This window comes from Poecilia latipinna, unplaced genomic scaffold (assembly GCF_001443285.1).
Source record: "Poecilia latipinna isolate Pla-1442-1.1 unplaced genomic scaffold, P_latipinna-1.0 Scaffold16, whole genome shotgun sequence".
Taxonomy (NCBI): Eukaryota; Metazoa; Chordata; class Actinopteri; order Cyprinodontiformes; family Poeciliidae; genus Poecilia; species Poecilia latipinna.
Genome location: NW_015112632.1, coordinates 791,749 through 806,769, shown reverse-complemented (window position 1 = coordinate 806,769; position 15,021 = coordinate 791,749). Strand labels below are relative to the sequence as shown.

Here is a 15,021-nt window from a genome sequence, read left to right as displayed (position 1 = left end):
TCAGGTTTGTAGTATCAAGTCCTAAGATTTGTTTTAGTTTTTTTTTTTTTTTTTTTTTTTTTTGCCCCTTGGCCCAAATCCTAAGTTGCTCGTTTTACCACTCTATTATATTAAGTTTTAAAAGAGAAAATAGAGCACACTTCAGAACACTCATCACTTCAAATATCCCACTGTTATTGCTAATGAGCTCACAATAACTGCAATTAATCATAAATTTAAAAATAATTTTTTCATCATCAACTTCATTTATGAAGCCCTCAAACACCTGCTTTCAAAAATACTTTAGAACATTTAAAAATATAAATACAACTTAATATAATAGAACTGCTGTAAGCTAAAGCATAAAAGTAAAGTGACAATGGTAAGCAGATAATAATCTATTAATAAAATCAATTCAAAACACAATAACACAACAATAAAATAGATAAAGTCAGTACCAATAAAAGTTAAGTAAATTCAAGTCTGTTATTTCTGCACATGGAATCAGCTGTGGAAAAAAAAATGCTTTGTCTTCTAGATTTTATCGTCACAACAAGTCCTGATGGTCATGACGAAATAAAAAATAAAAAATCTCACAATAATGATGAACAGTAATAATTTCCCAGTCAGAGTTGTTGGTATGTGTTGAAGTCTGCACTGGGCCAATTCGCCCCTTCACTAGTTTGACAAAATATCCTAAAGGCTTCAGTAATGTTGAGGCATATTTTTTCATCCGATGGTTATGTTATTTTTTCTTTTATGTCTATAAACATTCCCAGAGGGAATTTGTCTGAGGCAGATTTTTTCCCTGGTGAAATAACCTTCAGTAGAGGAATGATCCAGACAGTCTCACACTCTCTTCAGTGTTTGTGATTCCCCCCCCCACTTTAACTCTTCCTATTGAACTGATGAGCTGCCTGCCTCCTGTTGGAGCTTCACACTTTGACCTGTTCAGCAGGTGTAATATTCCCAAACTCTCATTTTCTGTGCAGGATATTAATAAACCTGACTCAGTGTTTTTTTTTTTTAACCTTAGCAGTGCTTCATAATTATTTTCCCACAACAGTAGTTAGGCGGGTATGATGTCCTCACTGATGAGAAAAAGATACGGTTCTAAATTTTCCAACCTCATCATCAGTCAAAACTGGTTAAACTGAAAATTGTGCCATCACTAGCAACTTTTTTCTCTCAAAGCTTGCCATTGAATTAACCTCTAAATAACAAAACTACACTCCATAAACAGCTAACTACATATATATATATTTTAAATCTCATTTCAAATTATGCTCAAAGAGTTCTTTAAACATTATTTCCTAATGAAATTGTCTCTTGCTAACATTACTTATTCAAATGTAATTTTTTCCTAATGTGTTGGTAATCGATAACGAAATGAGGCATCATTAATCTTTGAAAAGCAAGCACCGTTCTTAAGGACTGTTTACTGATTTGAGTGGGGTTCTTACCCTGTGGTGGTCTTTCATCACTTCAAATAGATATGAGGCACAGGTTTCCCCAGGCTTGTGTTCAGACTGGCTCCAGATGAAATCTGTCGTTTTGTTAGTGTATCGTGGTGTTGAAAAATTCTGCCAGCATCAGTTTCCTCCCTTCATTTATTTATTTATTTATTTTTTTTAGCAATCAAGGTTACTTGATTATTACTTTATTGATTGTATTGTACTAAACTGCTCAAGATCTATCAGATTATTTGCTTTAAAGTTACATTTGGTGTGTTGCAGAAAAAAAGTTTTAAAAAAAATGTATTAGTTCAAAATGTTGTTAAAAGGGGGTGTCAAATACATTTAGCTCAAAATCTAGTGTTCTCCACTCATTTGAAACCCGATTTCAGTTCCTCCATAATGCCTAAATCAGATCTCACTTCTTTAAAAACAACACAGCAAAACACAGTTTATTCCTCAATGAATCATGCTGCCAAATTGGAAGGGAGAACTATCAAGTTATATTCACGTCTTACCACATCAGCTATTATTGCAGCTGAGGTCGTCAGTGTTGCAAGTCTGGAGTTTAAAAACAAATCAGTTCCGTATCAGTCAGGAAATTATACTTCAGTCTGTCTTAGTTATCAGAAGGCCTTTTAATCACTATCAGAGATTTCATTTGAAGCGGAGTCATAGTGACATGAAGTAAGTCAGCTTTGTGGTTTGTTGTTGATAACGTGCCGATTTAGCAACACTTTACAAAAACCCTCGTCGCCGTTAAGTGGTGAGAACGTCCGAGTTTTTTTCCAGTCTTGCATCCGGTGGATTGTGTCTCCACCTTTGCAACAATAAAAATTATTTTTGATGCAATAAAGCTGAATAAAATTAGAAGTGGGATGAGCAGGCTTGCAAAGAAACATGGAGCGGTGGACGGTCTGTACGGTGGAAGAGAACACTCTGTGCTGCCAGTTTTTCCTCCTAACTCCACGTTTCTTGACAATGCGTGGGGCCCCTGCATGTTGAAGATCACTTACAACAGCTGTGTCCGGGAAGACGGTTTCACAAATGTAGCTGATAATAAATAATAATCTCTGTAATCGTCTCTTCTTTTTTTGTTGTTGTCTTTGCTACATTCTTTCCAACTCCCTTTTACATTGTAACATTTCTCTTTTTTCTCTTTCTCTCTCTCTCTCTGGTAGGAATCTCCTCAGGACAGTGCAATCACCAGAGACATTAACAGGACATTCCCCGCTCATGACTATTTCAAAGACACTGGAGGAGACGGGCAAGACTCGCTCTATAAGATCTGCAAGGTGGGGCTCCAGAACACACAGACACACACACACAGAGGTTGTTAGTGCAGCACGAACTGTGCTCTGTCATAAAACTGGCTTCATGCAGTGAACAAAGCTGCTGCAGCAGCTGCACGCCAAATGAGGTGTAAACTGTTTATTAATACATCTGCAAAAAAAAAACATCGGAAGCTAGTGCTTCTCCGTTTTGACTCATTCTAACTGCAGTTGCACTAAAAAAATAAAAAATCAGATGTGCCAGTCTCTTCCTAATTATGGGAGGCGTTATCTAAGGAAGATGCTGATGCGATCAGAAGTATTTTGCACTTTTCAGGTAAAGAATGAGACCCTTTTATTCTATATTTCAAACACAGTGCAGACGTAGGGGCGAGTTTCTCTTCGAACTCGGCGAATGCACATGAATGCCACACCAACCACGTGTATTTGCCGTTAAATATGCATTAAAAGCCTGAAAATATTTATAATCTCACACTGAAATGTTAAATATATTTTTAACCGTTGTAGCTTGATTACATTTTTGAAGTTGGTGAAAAAAATTCATGTTCAGAAATTGAATTCAGTTCAATTCAAAAACTCTTTATTTATCCCAAACTCATATAATCCAAATATCTCCAATCCTTTGTATGTGTTTGTTTTATCTCTACTATGGACCTTTTCATGTGTCTGGACCGATGATATGATAATGACAAGGATAAAAAAAAAAAACAACACTAACAAAATGTATTTGTGAGATTGTTTTCTAAACTTCATCACCAACAATATGTTGCTCCTACAGATGACCTCTTTAAAAGAAATTGGCAATAAAATATGTAGAATCCATATTCAAATTTCAAAGAGTAAATAATGGAAAAAAAAAAAGACCAAACCATAACATTTTCTTAAAGTGAAAATTGTGCTTACAGCTAAAGTGGAAATGAAAACAGATCAGTAGTGAGAATTGCTAATGCCCTGTGTATTAATTACTTCTGTCTGATTCGGACTGGGCGGTTCGTCGAGTTCATGAAGTCTGGGAAATCTAAACGAGCTTCTCTTTGAACACACAAAACAGGAATCAAAGTACAGTTAGCCTCTGCGGAGGAGCACATGAACATCTTGCAACTTGACAGCGTCGCCGTATTTTAGTTATTCTTATCAGTTAACGCCATCGTCAGTTACGCCTTTAGCATAAAAATGTGCTTCATGGTGAAGACATGCGGTCTGTTCAGTGATCTGAAACAATTAAGCATGACAAGAAAACCAAAGACATCTGTAAGGGAGCAAATGCTAGTTCACAGCAGCGCTGTAGTAATGTAGCACTGCAGCCTTTTTACACTTTTCAGTTTAATGTCATTCATTATGCATAGCTCTAGTGAGGGCATTCATCTACTCTCAGACAAGCAGCTCCTGAGGTGCATTTGAATAATTCACAGGTTTCTGCCTTTGCTGTGTTTGGATTGATTCACATTTTATATTTTTGACTCATTATTTGTGTTTCTGGTTCAGTAGGCCACTACAGACCCATCACCCCTCCCCTCCCCCCAATTCTCTCGTATCTCATTCTCAGCTTGAATAAATATTAATATTTCTCCTGAGCATCTTCTGTGAGTCTATTTAACTGTATCCAGACTTCATGATTCATCCATGCCTTATCACTTGACTTCACTGTCATTAAATAACAAGGTTGAGTTTTGTATTTTGAATGTTAATTGGCATTATTTGTTATTTTAAGAATTTGATTTTGCTGACATTGTAGCTTTTGAAATCATTATTTTTGTGTTTAATTTAAAGAGTTTCTGTAACGAACAATTTGGACATGTTTAGTATAACTTGCAGTAAGTTCCAGTTTTTCTTTACAGTCTTGCTTCTCCAAAGACGGATCTGATACAAATAGACTTGTAAAAATGATTTACTTTTATTTATTTTTTTACTTTCAACTTGTGAAGTTGTTTTTATTTCACTTTGAAAAGCCTTTACTTACTATATGTCTTTGTCTTTCATGATGTCCAGGCTTATTCTGTTTATGATCAGGAGATTGGCTACTGCCAGGGACAATCCTTCCTGGCTGCAGTGCTGCTGTTGCACGTGAGTTGACACAAGCAGCACAATCCGGAGAAACACCAGACATCGCCAAGCAACAACTTCCGTACTTTTGACACTGAATTTACAGAAGTTAGATCTAATTTTTAACAATATTTTTATTTGCTCAAATTTTTGAGTGATATTCAGAGTTTTCTGCCTACTCATTGTGGTTCGCAGCCTATTTTTAGTGGAGTGCAGAAACAGGACAGCACTGCCACCTTGTGGCAGTGTTTTCCAGGATTGGATTAAAAGTTACGAGGGGAGGAAAAAATTTCAGACTTTACTACTTATTTAATAAATGTTGCATTTGTCCGTTCATACATCACATATTTACAGTTTGGAAATTTTATTTTAGTATTTTCAAGGTCTTAAAAAGTATGGAAAATGAAAATATATTATTTGAAATTTTATATATTTTTTACTTTATTCCCTATATTATTAAGTAAATGTCCTCTCTTACCTTCCACTTGTCCTCATTCCTTCCATATTTGTGTCCAACCCCTGTCTATCCATACTTGTTTACCTCCTGCAGTAATTCCTTATTTCCTTCTTTTCTTCCTTGTTACCTTCCCTACCCTCTATGTCCTTGTGTATTTCCTTTGTGTCCTCCTTCCTTCCATCGGTTTTTCTGTGTCCTTCCTTTCTTCCCTTACTTGTGTCCTACCTACCTTCTGCCCTTGTATTCTTTTTCCCTTCTAGTTTTTTTGTTTCTGCAGGTTCCATATAAAATCTTCACCACTGTATAAATATGTACCATAAATACAGTCAGCAACTTATTTTAAGATGAAGATCTATCTTTGAGAACCGTGCATAGCGGAGTTTGGAAAAGTTGGAAAATATGTTGGAACCTTGGTCTGTAGTTTTTGGAGGTTCAATACTTAAAGCCTTACGACTGCAGAAACCGTTAATTCACAGTGAAATGTTTCATTTGGGACTTTGAGAATTCAAAGGTATTAGACACTCATGACTGGATCTTGTGTTTTCTGTAGATGCCAGAGGAGCAAGCTTTCAGTGTTCTGGTGAAGATCATGTTTGATTACGGGCTCAGGGACCTGTTCAAACAGAACTTTGAAGATCTGCACTGCAAGTTCTTCCAGCTTGAAAGACTCATGCAGGTTTGTGCGTCACATTTGCATATCTCGGGCTGTGTTTCCCACAATCTTGTGACTGTTTTTGATGGCATTCACTCCCTTGAGCTGTGTTTTTGTTTTCTTTTTCTTTTTTTTATTGCTGTCATCCCCATCCTCTGTTTAATGCTGTTCCTCTCTTCTGTCTGTCTGTTTCTGTTTTCTTTGGTGTTCATCAGGAGTACATACCGGATCTGTACAACCATTTCCTGAATGTGGGTCTGGAGGCTCATATGTACGCTTCCCAGTGGTTCCTAACTCTCTTCACAGCCAAGTTTCCTCTTTACATGGTCTTCCATATAATCGACCTGCTACTGTGTGAGGTGGGTATCAAAAGAAACTCCATAGTGATAACAGTCCAGAGATGTTAGGAGAAACTGCATTGGTCTTGCAGGATTATTTTAGCTAGAAACAGAAAAACTGCAGCCATAGGCCAGATTTCATTGATTTTCTTAACAGCGATGACACTTTCTCATTTATAGTCGGCATAAAAAAGTCTTAAAAGCCTCCAGGGATCAGCTAGACACACATGCAAACATCTGATCTGTTTTCCAATCAGTGAATAGACAATAAGGTCACACTGACAGCAACACTTTCTGGTGTGACAGTTTGCTACTTTAATTATCAGTAAGCTGTTTTTACAAGATGCAAAATGAAAGTTTTAAAAAATATATTTTTGTATTTTTTTAAATGTAGTAAAGCTATGTTTCACAGTCACTGGCCCTGTCATGCCTGACATGACGTCTTTTCTGCGACTCGTATAACTTTGATCAAGTGACATTTCAGGGAAGAAGGCTAGAAAAAAAACGTGTTAAGTGCAGTTCATGTGTCTTCTTACATTAAGCTCAAAATCATTCATACCATCTCAAACATAAATTGTCAAAATGGAGAAACATGCAAAAAGCTAGTCATCAGCTATAAGAAGAGATTACTGTAATCTAATTGAATTTCTTTTTGTTTTTTTTGGGGGGGGGTAGGGGGGTGTTATATAAAATTGAAGTGAATTTTTGGTGTGGCAGTTTGTTACTGTGAATTTGATCCCAGATGCATTGTTTCATTAGTGGTTTGTGAAATCAAAAGCTTATTACAGGTATAATTTGATGATGGTGTGATGCTTTAGAACTAGGAAATCTTTGATGAATGCAGCTCCATTTAAGGTCCTATACAGTGGGGTGAATTAGAAGGATTTTTTTTTTTTTTACATTTCCAAAAATTCAATACCAAAGCAGTTGTTCCCAACACATTTTTAAATCAAAGAAAACATTTTGTTCTTGTTCTGCACTTTTAATCAAATGAATAATTTCATAAACTCTTTCAGACCAACTAAACCTTGGATTTTTATTTTCAGGGTATTAGTGTGATCTTCAATGTAGCCCTGGCCCTTTTGAAGGTAAGAATTGACAAACAAAAACTCCCATCACTAGTAAGGCATGCAAGCATAAACAAAAAAGTTAGAACAGAATAGCCAAGCTTTAGGGAAAAGTCATTATTTTGTGTTCTGGTGGATGGAGTGAACATACTTATTGTTAAAGATTTGCCTCCAAAGTTGAATTTCCTCTTCTTCCCATCGCACAAAAAAGTGTAGTCGCATTTTTAATTAGGTATTTTAAGTCTCTGTTTCATTAAACATCTCGTCTTTTTCCTCAGACTTCAAAAGACGATCTACTGCAGACAGACTTCGAGGGCGCGCTCAAATTCTTTCGCGTCCCCGTCCCGAAAAGGTACCGCTCCGAAGAAAATGCCAAGAAACTGATGGAGCTGGCTTGTAGCATGAAGGTGAGTTTAAATGACCAACGTGGCTTACGGTGCAGATCGAGTATAGATAATTCAAAGTGCTATCTGTAATCTTATTTTGTTTTTTAACCTTCGTGTTATTGTACAAAACCCTGTGAAATCCAGCAATGCTGCTCCAATACCACAGGGGGTCACTGTTGAGCTTCGTCATTACTAACATAAAAGCAAGAAACACACCAAACACACGGCCCTCCCCTTAAACACTCACACCTGTTTCCTGACCTGATTTTGAGCAGTCTGGCCCAGTTTAGAGGATCTGACTTTGAAGGTAACTTTGGACAGGAACATTTCTTTCCACAAACTCTGTAAGGAAGCCAACTCCAAGAAAGATTTTAACTTTCTGCTCTTGAGATGGGCAGGTGGGCAGCAGAGGAGCCACGCTCCAAAGCTCTTCCAGCAGAGGAAGTAAATCATATCTGGCCAAAGCAGCTGTGCAGCTCTGAAGATGCTCCAGTATCCATCATGAAGGCATCGATTCTGAGAATAAATCAAAAATGAGCTCAAGGAGACTCTGATATGGGAAGAAACGCTTGATAAAATCAAATATTTACAAATTCTGTTGTTTCCAAATTAGATGTTATTGGTTTGGTTCATGTAAATTGTCATTTGTAATAAACACACTGTTGTAGTTATTTGCACAGCGTGTCAAGTTGTTGGATACATTCACCTTTGTCCTCGATTGTGGTTTGGTAATCTGAGAACTGCAGTGGGATTAAATGGATGGATTATTGTTTACCTTACTGAATGTTTATGCCTTCTGACTGAATCACTTCTTGGTGTTTGTCAGATGCCATGACATGTTTTTATAGTTAGATAGATCATAATTGTTCACATTTTTTTAATTTTTCTTCAGTTTCATTCTTCCAAATGACCAATTGGACAAGAACTACATGAAAATTTTGAACTACCGAAGGTGCTGTCGACCTTTTGAGAAATCTAAGTTTTGGAAGATTTAACACCTCTTTATATAGATGCAGGTTTTGAAAACAGGCTTAATAAATGATATCAGCTTCACACCATTCCAAGCCTTAAGTCATTTTGGGAGCTAAAAAAACAAAATAAAAGTGTTACTATGAAAAAACAAATTGGAATTGTTTTGAATTGAATAAAACAGGTCAATAAATCTGTGAATAAATCATTAATATATGCAGGTATATGGTAATATTTGGTATTCTAAACTGTAATTTCTTGCAGAAAGTGACTTTTTGACTCCTTCCTCACTTTAAGTTTTAAACTGAGAATCGAGATGTTAGTAATTCTGCTTGAACAAAAACAGTATTAAGGAGCTCCGACCTTGTCCTCGACAAGGTTTTTACCTAAATAAGTCATCCACATGATTAGCATGCAGGCCAGAAAATGTGGACATTTGTGGAGGAATTGGATTTAAATAGGAATGAATTGCTCTCTTGTTATATTTCCAGTAATGAACTGCGACATTATTTACTCTGCAAAAACAATTTTGTGTAGAAGCGATGTTGAAATAATTATTTTTAATGCTTTAAGTAGGAAGTGGAGATGCAGGAATTCCCCTTGAAATCAAACTGAAAGTCAGGAACAAAAATGAACCTCCAATAATTTATAAAAAGAACAATCCTTAATATATTTTGGTGAGCAAATGAAATTAAATTTGCATATAGACCCAAGTGTAAATTAGAATGAGAACTGGGTTGAACGGTGGTAGTTATTTATTTCAGTCGGAACGTGGTCACTTGCATATTTTTCAGGACAAATGCATTTATAAAGCATAACTAGTAAAGCAAAAAGGAAAGTGAAAATGAGTTTCATTTCAGTTTTTATTGTCTCTTGGGATTCCTTCCGAGAGACATGTTCCTCATGCCTGGTGGCCTTTACGTCTGTAAATCTGCAGTATGCAAATTGCCCAGAAGATAGCTGTAAATATGTATCTCTCTGTAGATATGCAGATTAGTTCTGATCGGTATTATTAAATAAATAAATAAAAAAAAAAAGAAATATTTGATGTGTTCTAAGCAGGGACAACAGGCAGTGGGTCATTCAACAAAAACACTTTTAATGAACAGGTGCTTCCAAGTCTGATTTTTGATAAGTCACTGAATGTCACTGGAAACAGAAAACACAGTAAAGAAAAGATGAACTCTTCAACCCCCTCAAAAAATAAAAAATAAAAAATACTGTAGATTGCACAAAACCTGTGATAAACTGCAAGGTAACAAGGGATGTTTATTCATATGAACATAGTAAATTACATCAGCTTCAAGCTACACTGTGTATGTAATGCAATGTTGTTTTAAGCTAATTAGAGAAAGTGACGAAAACCCTGATCAGATTTTCTGCTTTAATCTTGCACAAAACTATTGTTTCACATGTTTTACCGACCCAAATAAAACAATGCCGCCTGAAAAAACAACAACAGCCCTAGGTATGAACCTTTTCACCCTCCTTCTGCAGCACCACGTTCCTTTGTTTCCGCAGTCTTTCTGTTGATTCAGCTTTTGCTTGTCTTCTGAGATCTCATTATCAGCACACGCTGCTGTTTAACAGTAACCTCAGGTGCTATTGGAGCACTTTCCTATAAATAACATTCCACATTTTCAGTCTTGCTTCAATTGTTTCAAAGTTTAAGCCCCAGTTAACTTTTCCTTGACATCATGGGCTAAGGCTTTGCTGCGTCTAACTTGTGCTGAATATTTACGTGTATAGCTTTTTTGTGTTTTTTAGTTTCTGTTAAGTTCAGGGAGACTGCGTCTGTTGGCAGGTTTATGAAAATAATTAACAGGGATCTTTGCCTGTGCACCATCACTGTAACTAAACTAGGACTGTAACGAGTCACTGAATGATTCAAGGATTTTGATTATTAAAATTCCTCGAGGCTTCATTAAATTATGTTTTAGTATTTATCGCACCGTTTTCTCAATGGTCTGTCCTCAAACACCTCAGTAGGAAACATCCACCACATTCCTCATGTTTGTTAATAATAATAAAGCTTGATACACTGAAATATCTATTTTGTAAAAATGTTTTTACATACTTTAAACTTGAGATTGAAAGTGAATTGTATTATAGTGTCTACCGATGCCTGAACCTAAGGTTGGCTTTTAATTTTTAAAAATTAGTGTAAAATTCAATTAATTAAAGGAGGCATGTAGCGCAAACATAAAAAATGATGAAACAACGTAAATAGAAAAAACGTTTATGTCCCAGAACATTTGAGTTCTTGCTTTTACCTGTCCTTTAAGTACCTACAGACACTGAAAGTGTCTTTGACTTCTATCTTTCCTCTCTGAAGGATAGAAGTGCTGTTAGGTCGACATGACAGCCATTTATGACACATTCGCTGATATGATCAGGTTTTTGAGTTTGCGAACACCCGACTGCCGACTTAAAATTCAAAAACTGTCTGATTTAGGCCTCCTCATTCCCATCAAGTCAGCTGGTGAATGAATATTGTTTTCTTCTTCAATGTGTTCAGTTGCTAAGCATTTGTTTTTCTGTCTCATTTTGCTTTTAAAAAAAAATAGATAAGTCAGAAGAAGCTGAAGAAATTTGAGAAGGAGTACCACACCATACGGGAGCAGCAGGAGCAACAAGAAGCCCCCATTGAGAGATATGAGGTAGAAATGCACACAGAAGGCATGAACCACTTATCCAGGAATAAACTGTCAATGTTGTCTCCTGTAATATCAAAACATTTGCCCTACAAAATAAAAATTGCAGTGTAAAGCAGAGAAACAAAGCAGTGGTAAGTATGGGCTGCAATCCCAAAATAATTAACTGAGGGAGAAAGAATCAGCTAAAACATAAATCTCTTGCTCTTTTTAAGTTTTTTAGTTTTCCCTCTCAGTTGCATCTTCGTGCTAGCTTCATGTCAGCCTTCAGTTTTCAGTCGGTTGTTAATGAACCACAAACAAGTTATGTTTTAAACAGTGCAGTGTTCTCTTTCACTGTATTTTAACCTCAGTAAACTTTATAGTTCTCTAAAAAAAAAGCAGCAGATTACACATTCATATGACACTCTTTATGATTAACTTGTTTTCCCTGTTCTGCTGTCTCTTGACTTTTTCTTCCTCTTTTTTTCTAATGGCTCTTCCCTTCTCTGTCTCTTCTCTTCTGTTTCACTTTTCTACTCCTCGGTGTTTTTATCATTTATCTTTTTTTTCCTCTCATACTCACTTCTTTTTTTTCTTTCTTTCTTTTTTGCTCTTGTTCTCTTTTCTCCCTCTCTTCCTGTGTCCAGCGGGAGAATCGGCGTTTGCAAGAGGCCAACATGCGTTTGGAGCAGGAGAACGACGACTTGGCACATGAACTAGTGAGCAGCAAGATAGCTCTTCGGAAAGATCTGGACAATGTAAGCCAGCAGAAAAATGTGTGTGATGGGATGCGTTCCATTTAGCAGAGGTAATAAATTTGTGGCAGAGTCACAGCACAAGTGTTGCTGTTATTTCTTGTCTTGGAACCTGCACAGATTTATGCACAGGGTTTTTGTTGACCTACCTTTAAAAATAGAGCAGGCAAAAAGGAAAGTAGGACAAGCCAAACTTTCAACCGATCTTTTCAACCTGGTGGTCTCTTTTTGTCTCGTCTTGTATGCTCATGTTTGCGTCAGGCTGAAGAAAAGGCAGATGCCCTGAATAAAGAGTTGCTGCTGACCAAACAGAAGCTGATTGAATCTGAAGATGAGAAGAGACGGCTGGAGGAAGAGTCTGCACAGGTGAGAGCAAAACCGCAAGGCCTTTTCTTCCTTGAGCTTTTGTTTGAGAAAACCTGTGAAGAGTTTAAATGACGCTTGAAGTATTTCAGTGCTTTATGCACACGTAATGCCATTTCTCTGATGAGGGAATTAAGGCAGGTTAATTGGGTTTGTTTATTTATTTATTACAAGTTTGTAACAGTCTCTAAATTGTCCTTAAGTACAGGTGTGTGTGTGTGTGTGCATTATTGTTCAGTGTTATGGTCTGCCTCTTGACCAATGACTACTGGAGACATTGATCTGATTGCTATCGAGTTATAAAAATAAATCTAGTCAATTCAATACAATACATTCATAAAAAGTTAGTGCCATTTTTTCCAAATTATAACATTAAGTTTAAAACTTAGAGTACTTAAAAAGTCTTAAGGTCCTGTGTCTGAAATTCCAGCCTTAAAATGTCGTAAATTAACTTTGACAAGTAAGTTGGCCTTTAATATGTCTTAAATTTGGTCTAAACCGGACTATTTTAATCTTCTACATTTCATGTATTTGTGTTTTTTTGCATGTTCCCGTCAGGCAAAAGTTTGAGTCGCACTCAAACATCTTCATTGCGTTTTGTGACTCGAGAACGACTGAACCAGGAATACTTTGTGTGATGTCAAAACTTCAGCTCTCGAGGGCCGGCGTGCTGATACTTTTAGATGCGTTTGGTTCTCAAACCTAATAAAATAACACAGAAAATGCTGAGCCAGGGTTGCTTTCTATGGGGGGGAAAACAGAGAATATGTAAAACTAACCGCAACAAAATTCCCAGTTAAGACTAAAAAATGGTCAGTCAGTGGGGGCAAGGTCTTAAAATAAGATGGCGCCTTTTGAGTCAGAGTTTTTTTTTATGCAAGAACAATACATTTATATTCTATTCTGGATTTAATAGGGAGCAAAGGAAGATAAACTGGAAGTGTAAAAACTTTTTTTTTCTCCTTTTAATCTTGTTAGATCATAGAAAACAAACACAACTAAATCTTTTGGCATTATCTCCCAACGTCAAAATTAGAAGGTGGATGGTGGGAAATGTTATTTATGAATAAATTATTGAGAGAGTCAAGACTCAGTGGGTCGTAATCAGCGCTATAAATAACATCAGTTGATTTTTAAAACAAACTGTTTATCCTTCAGTCAGTCTGAGGTTGTTCACCTCGGTTATGCAAATCATTACAGTTTTCTTTTAAATTCAAACTACATTTTATATTTGTCAGTCCATTTTTCCATGCCAGCCTTTATGTGTATATTATTCGTCTAATCCCTGCAGAGCGTATTCAATCATTTGCCTCATTCATTATTAAAAAATAAATAAATAAAATTTCCCAAGATCTGAAATTTCTATATCATTGTTCATTCTCTGTGTGTCCATCTTCACGGTTTTCTTTAAAAGTTGTCAATTCCACATAGTTACTACCACAGGCGACCACTTCATATGAAAGCTGTCACCGTTTGATGTATATTTTCTCTGGCTCAGTGAGGAACGGTCCGACCTGCAGCCCTCTGTGCCTGTCCTCCAAACGTCTTGTGCCTTGTTGAGTCTGCAGGTGTAACGCTCAGTGATTTATGTATCACAGTGAAGGTTGTGTTTAGGGCCGAGTGTTGTCACCATCCTACACTATGTCAGTACTTTTCTGCATTTTATTTATATTTTTTGGTAATCATACGCTCTCCTTGGCCTCTGAGTCGGTTTGTCTTGTGTATTTTTGTCATCTGTAGCCACCTAATCATGTCTGTTTGTGTGTTTTTTTTTTGTTTTGTTTTGTTTTTTTTTGTCTCTCCAGCTGAAAGAAATGTGCCGAAGGGAGCTTGATAAGTCGGAGTCGGAGATAAAGAAGAACGGTTCCATTATTGGAGAATATAAACAGGTACAAGCTATTAACCTTAAGTATTTTCTGAGTACAAATGAAGGTCAGAGTATTTGTAGAAACCTTTTTTTACATCATTACTAGAGTGTGTCGCTTGTCACAGGGGACTTGAAGAGTTATTAGGGAAGCGAAACTGTAAACCGTCGCCCTGCTTCCGCCCAGGCTTCCTTGAAATGTGCTTTGAATACTTGGGTTCATGAAATAATTTTTGATTTATGTCAGAATTCACACCAGTTCTGTTTAGTTTTGCTTTAATCAAACTTTAGTTTTGATTTCTGGAAATTTGGTTCGTTTGGAGAGGTGTCGAAAAATCAGATTCTACTATGTTCCTGCTTAGATTTCGTGAAGAAGGAAGTTGTGCCCACTGTCTTCTTCAGAGGTTTTCATGACGTTTCTTTCAGCAGTTCTTGGCGCAGCGCCACCGCAGGCAAGGAGGGGAACAAGCTTTTCAAAGGTTTTAGTTCATTCGATCAGTCCTGTGACAAAGCAAACCGCACCAGCTGAAAATAGAACAAATGTTGCAATATTGGTCTCTCAAAGTGAGTCTACCAGACTATCAGGTGTGAAAACAGAACAGAACAAAAATTCAAAATCATTTAAATATAGTGACAAATTATTGTCAATATATAAATGGCTTTTTATAATGGAATACTGTATATATATATATATATAAAAAAAATAAAAAAATTCCCCTCTCACCCTCCATGGGTGGTCTCTTTCATCCTCTGAGCTCGGGTCCTC

General features: G+C 36.6%; 1 protein-coding gene across 1 annotated transcript in view; it reads left to right on the top strand.

Moving 5' to 3' along the window:
• The first annotated feature begins 2,333 nt into the window (after positions 1-2,333).
• Positions 2,334-15,021, top strand: part of LOC106948053 (rab GTPase-activating protein 1-like) — a 29,153-nt gene continuing 16,465 nt past the window's right edge. The window contains exons 1-11 of the mRNA XM_015033501.1: positions 2,334-2,348; positions 2,615-2,728; positions 4,715-4,789; positions 5,776-5,901; positions 6,093-6,236; positions 7,262-7,303; positions 7,561-7,689; positions 11,205-11,297; positions 11,921-12,031; positions 12,290-12,394; positions 14,197-14,280. Of these exons, the coding sequence (XP_014888987.1) occupies positions 2,334-2,348; positions 2,615-2,728; positions 4,715-4,789; positions 5,776-5,901; positions 6,093-6,236; positions 7,262-7,303; positions 7,561-7,689; positions 11,205-11,297; positions 11,921-12,031; positions 12,290-12,394; positions 14,197-14,280 (1,038 nt within the window). The remainder of the gene's footprint in view (positions 2,349-2,614; positions 2,729-4,714; positions 4,790-5,775; positions 5,902-6,092; positions 6,237-7,261; positions 7,304-7,560; positions 7,690-11,204; positions 11,298-11,920; positions 12,032-12,289; positions 12,395-14,196; positions 14,281-15,021) is intronic.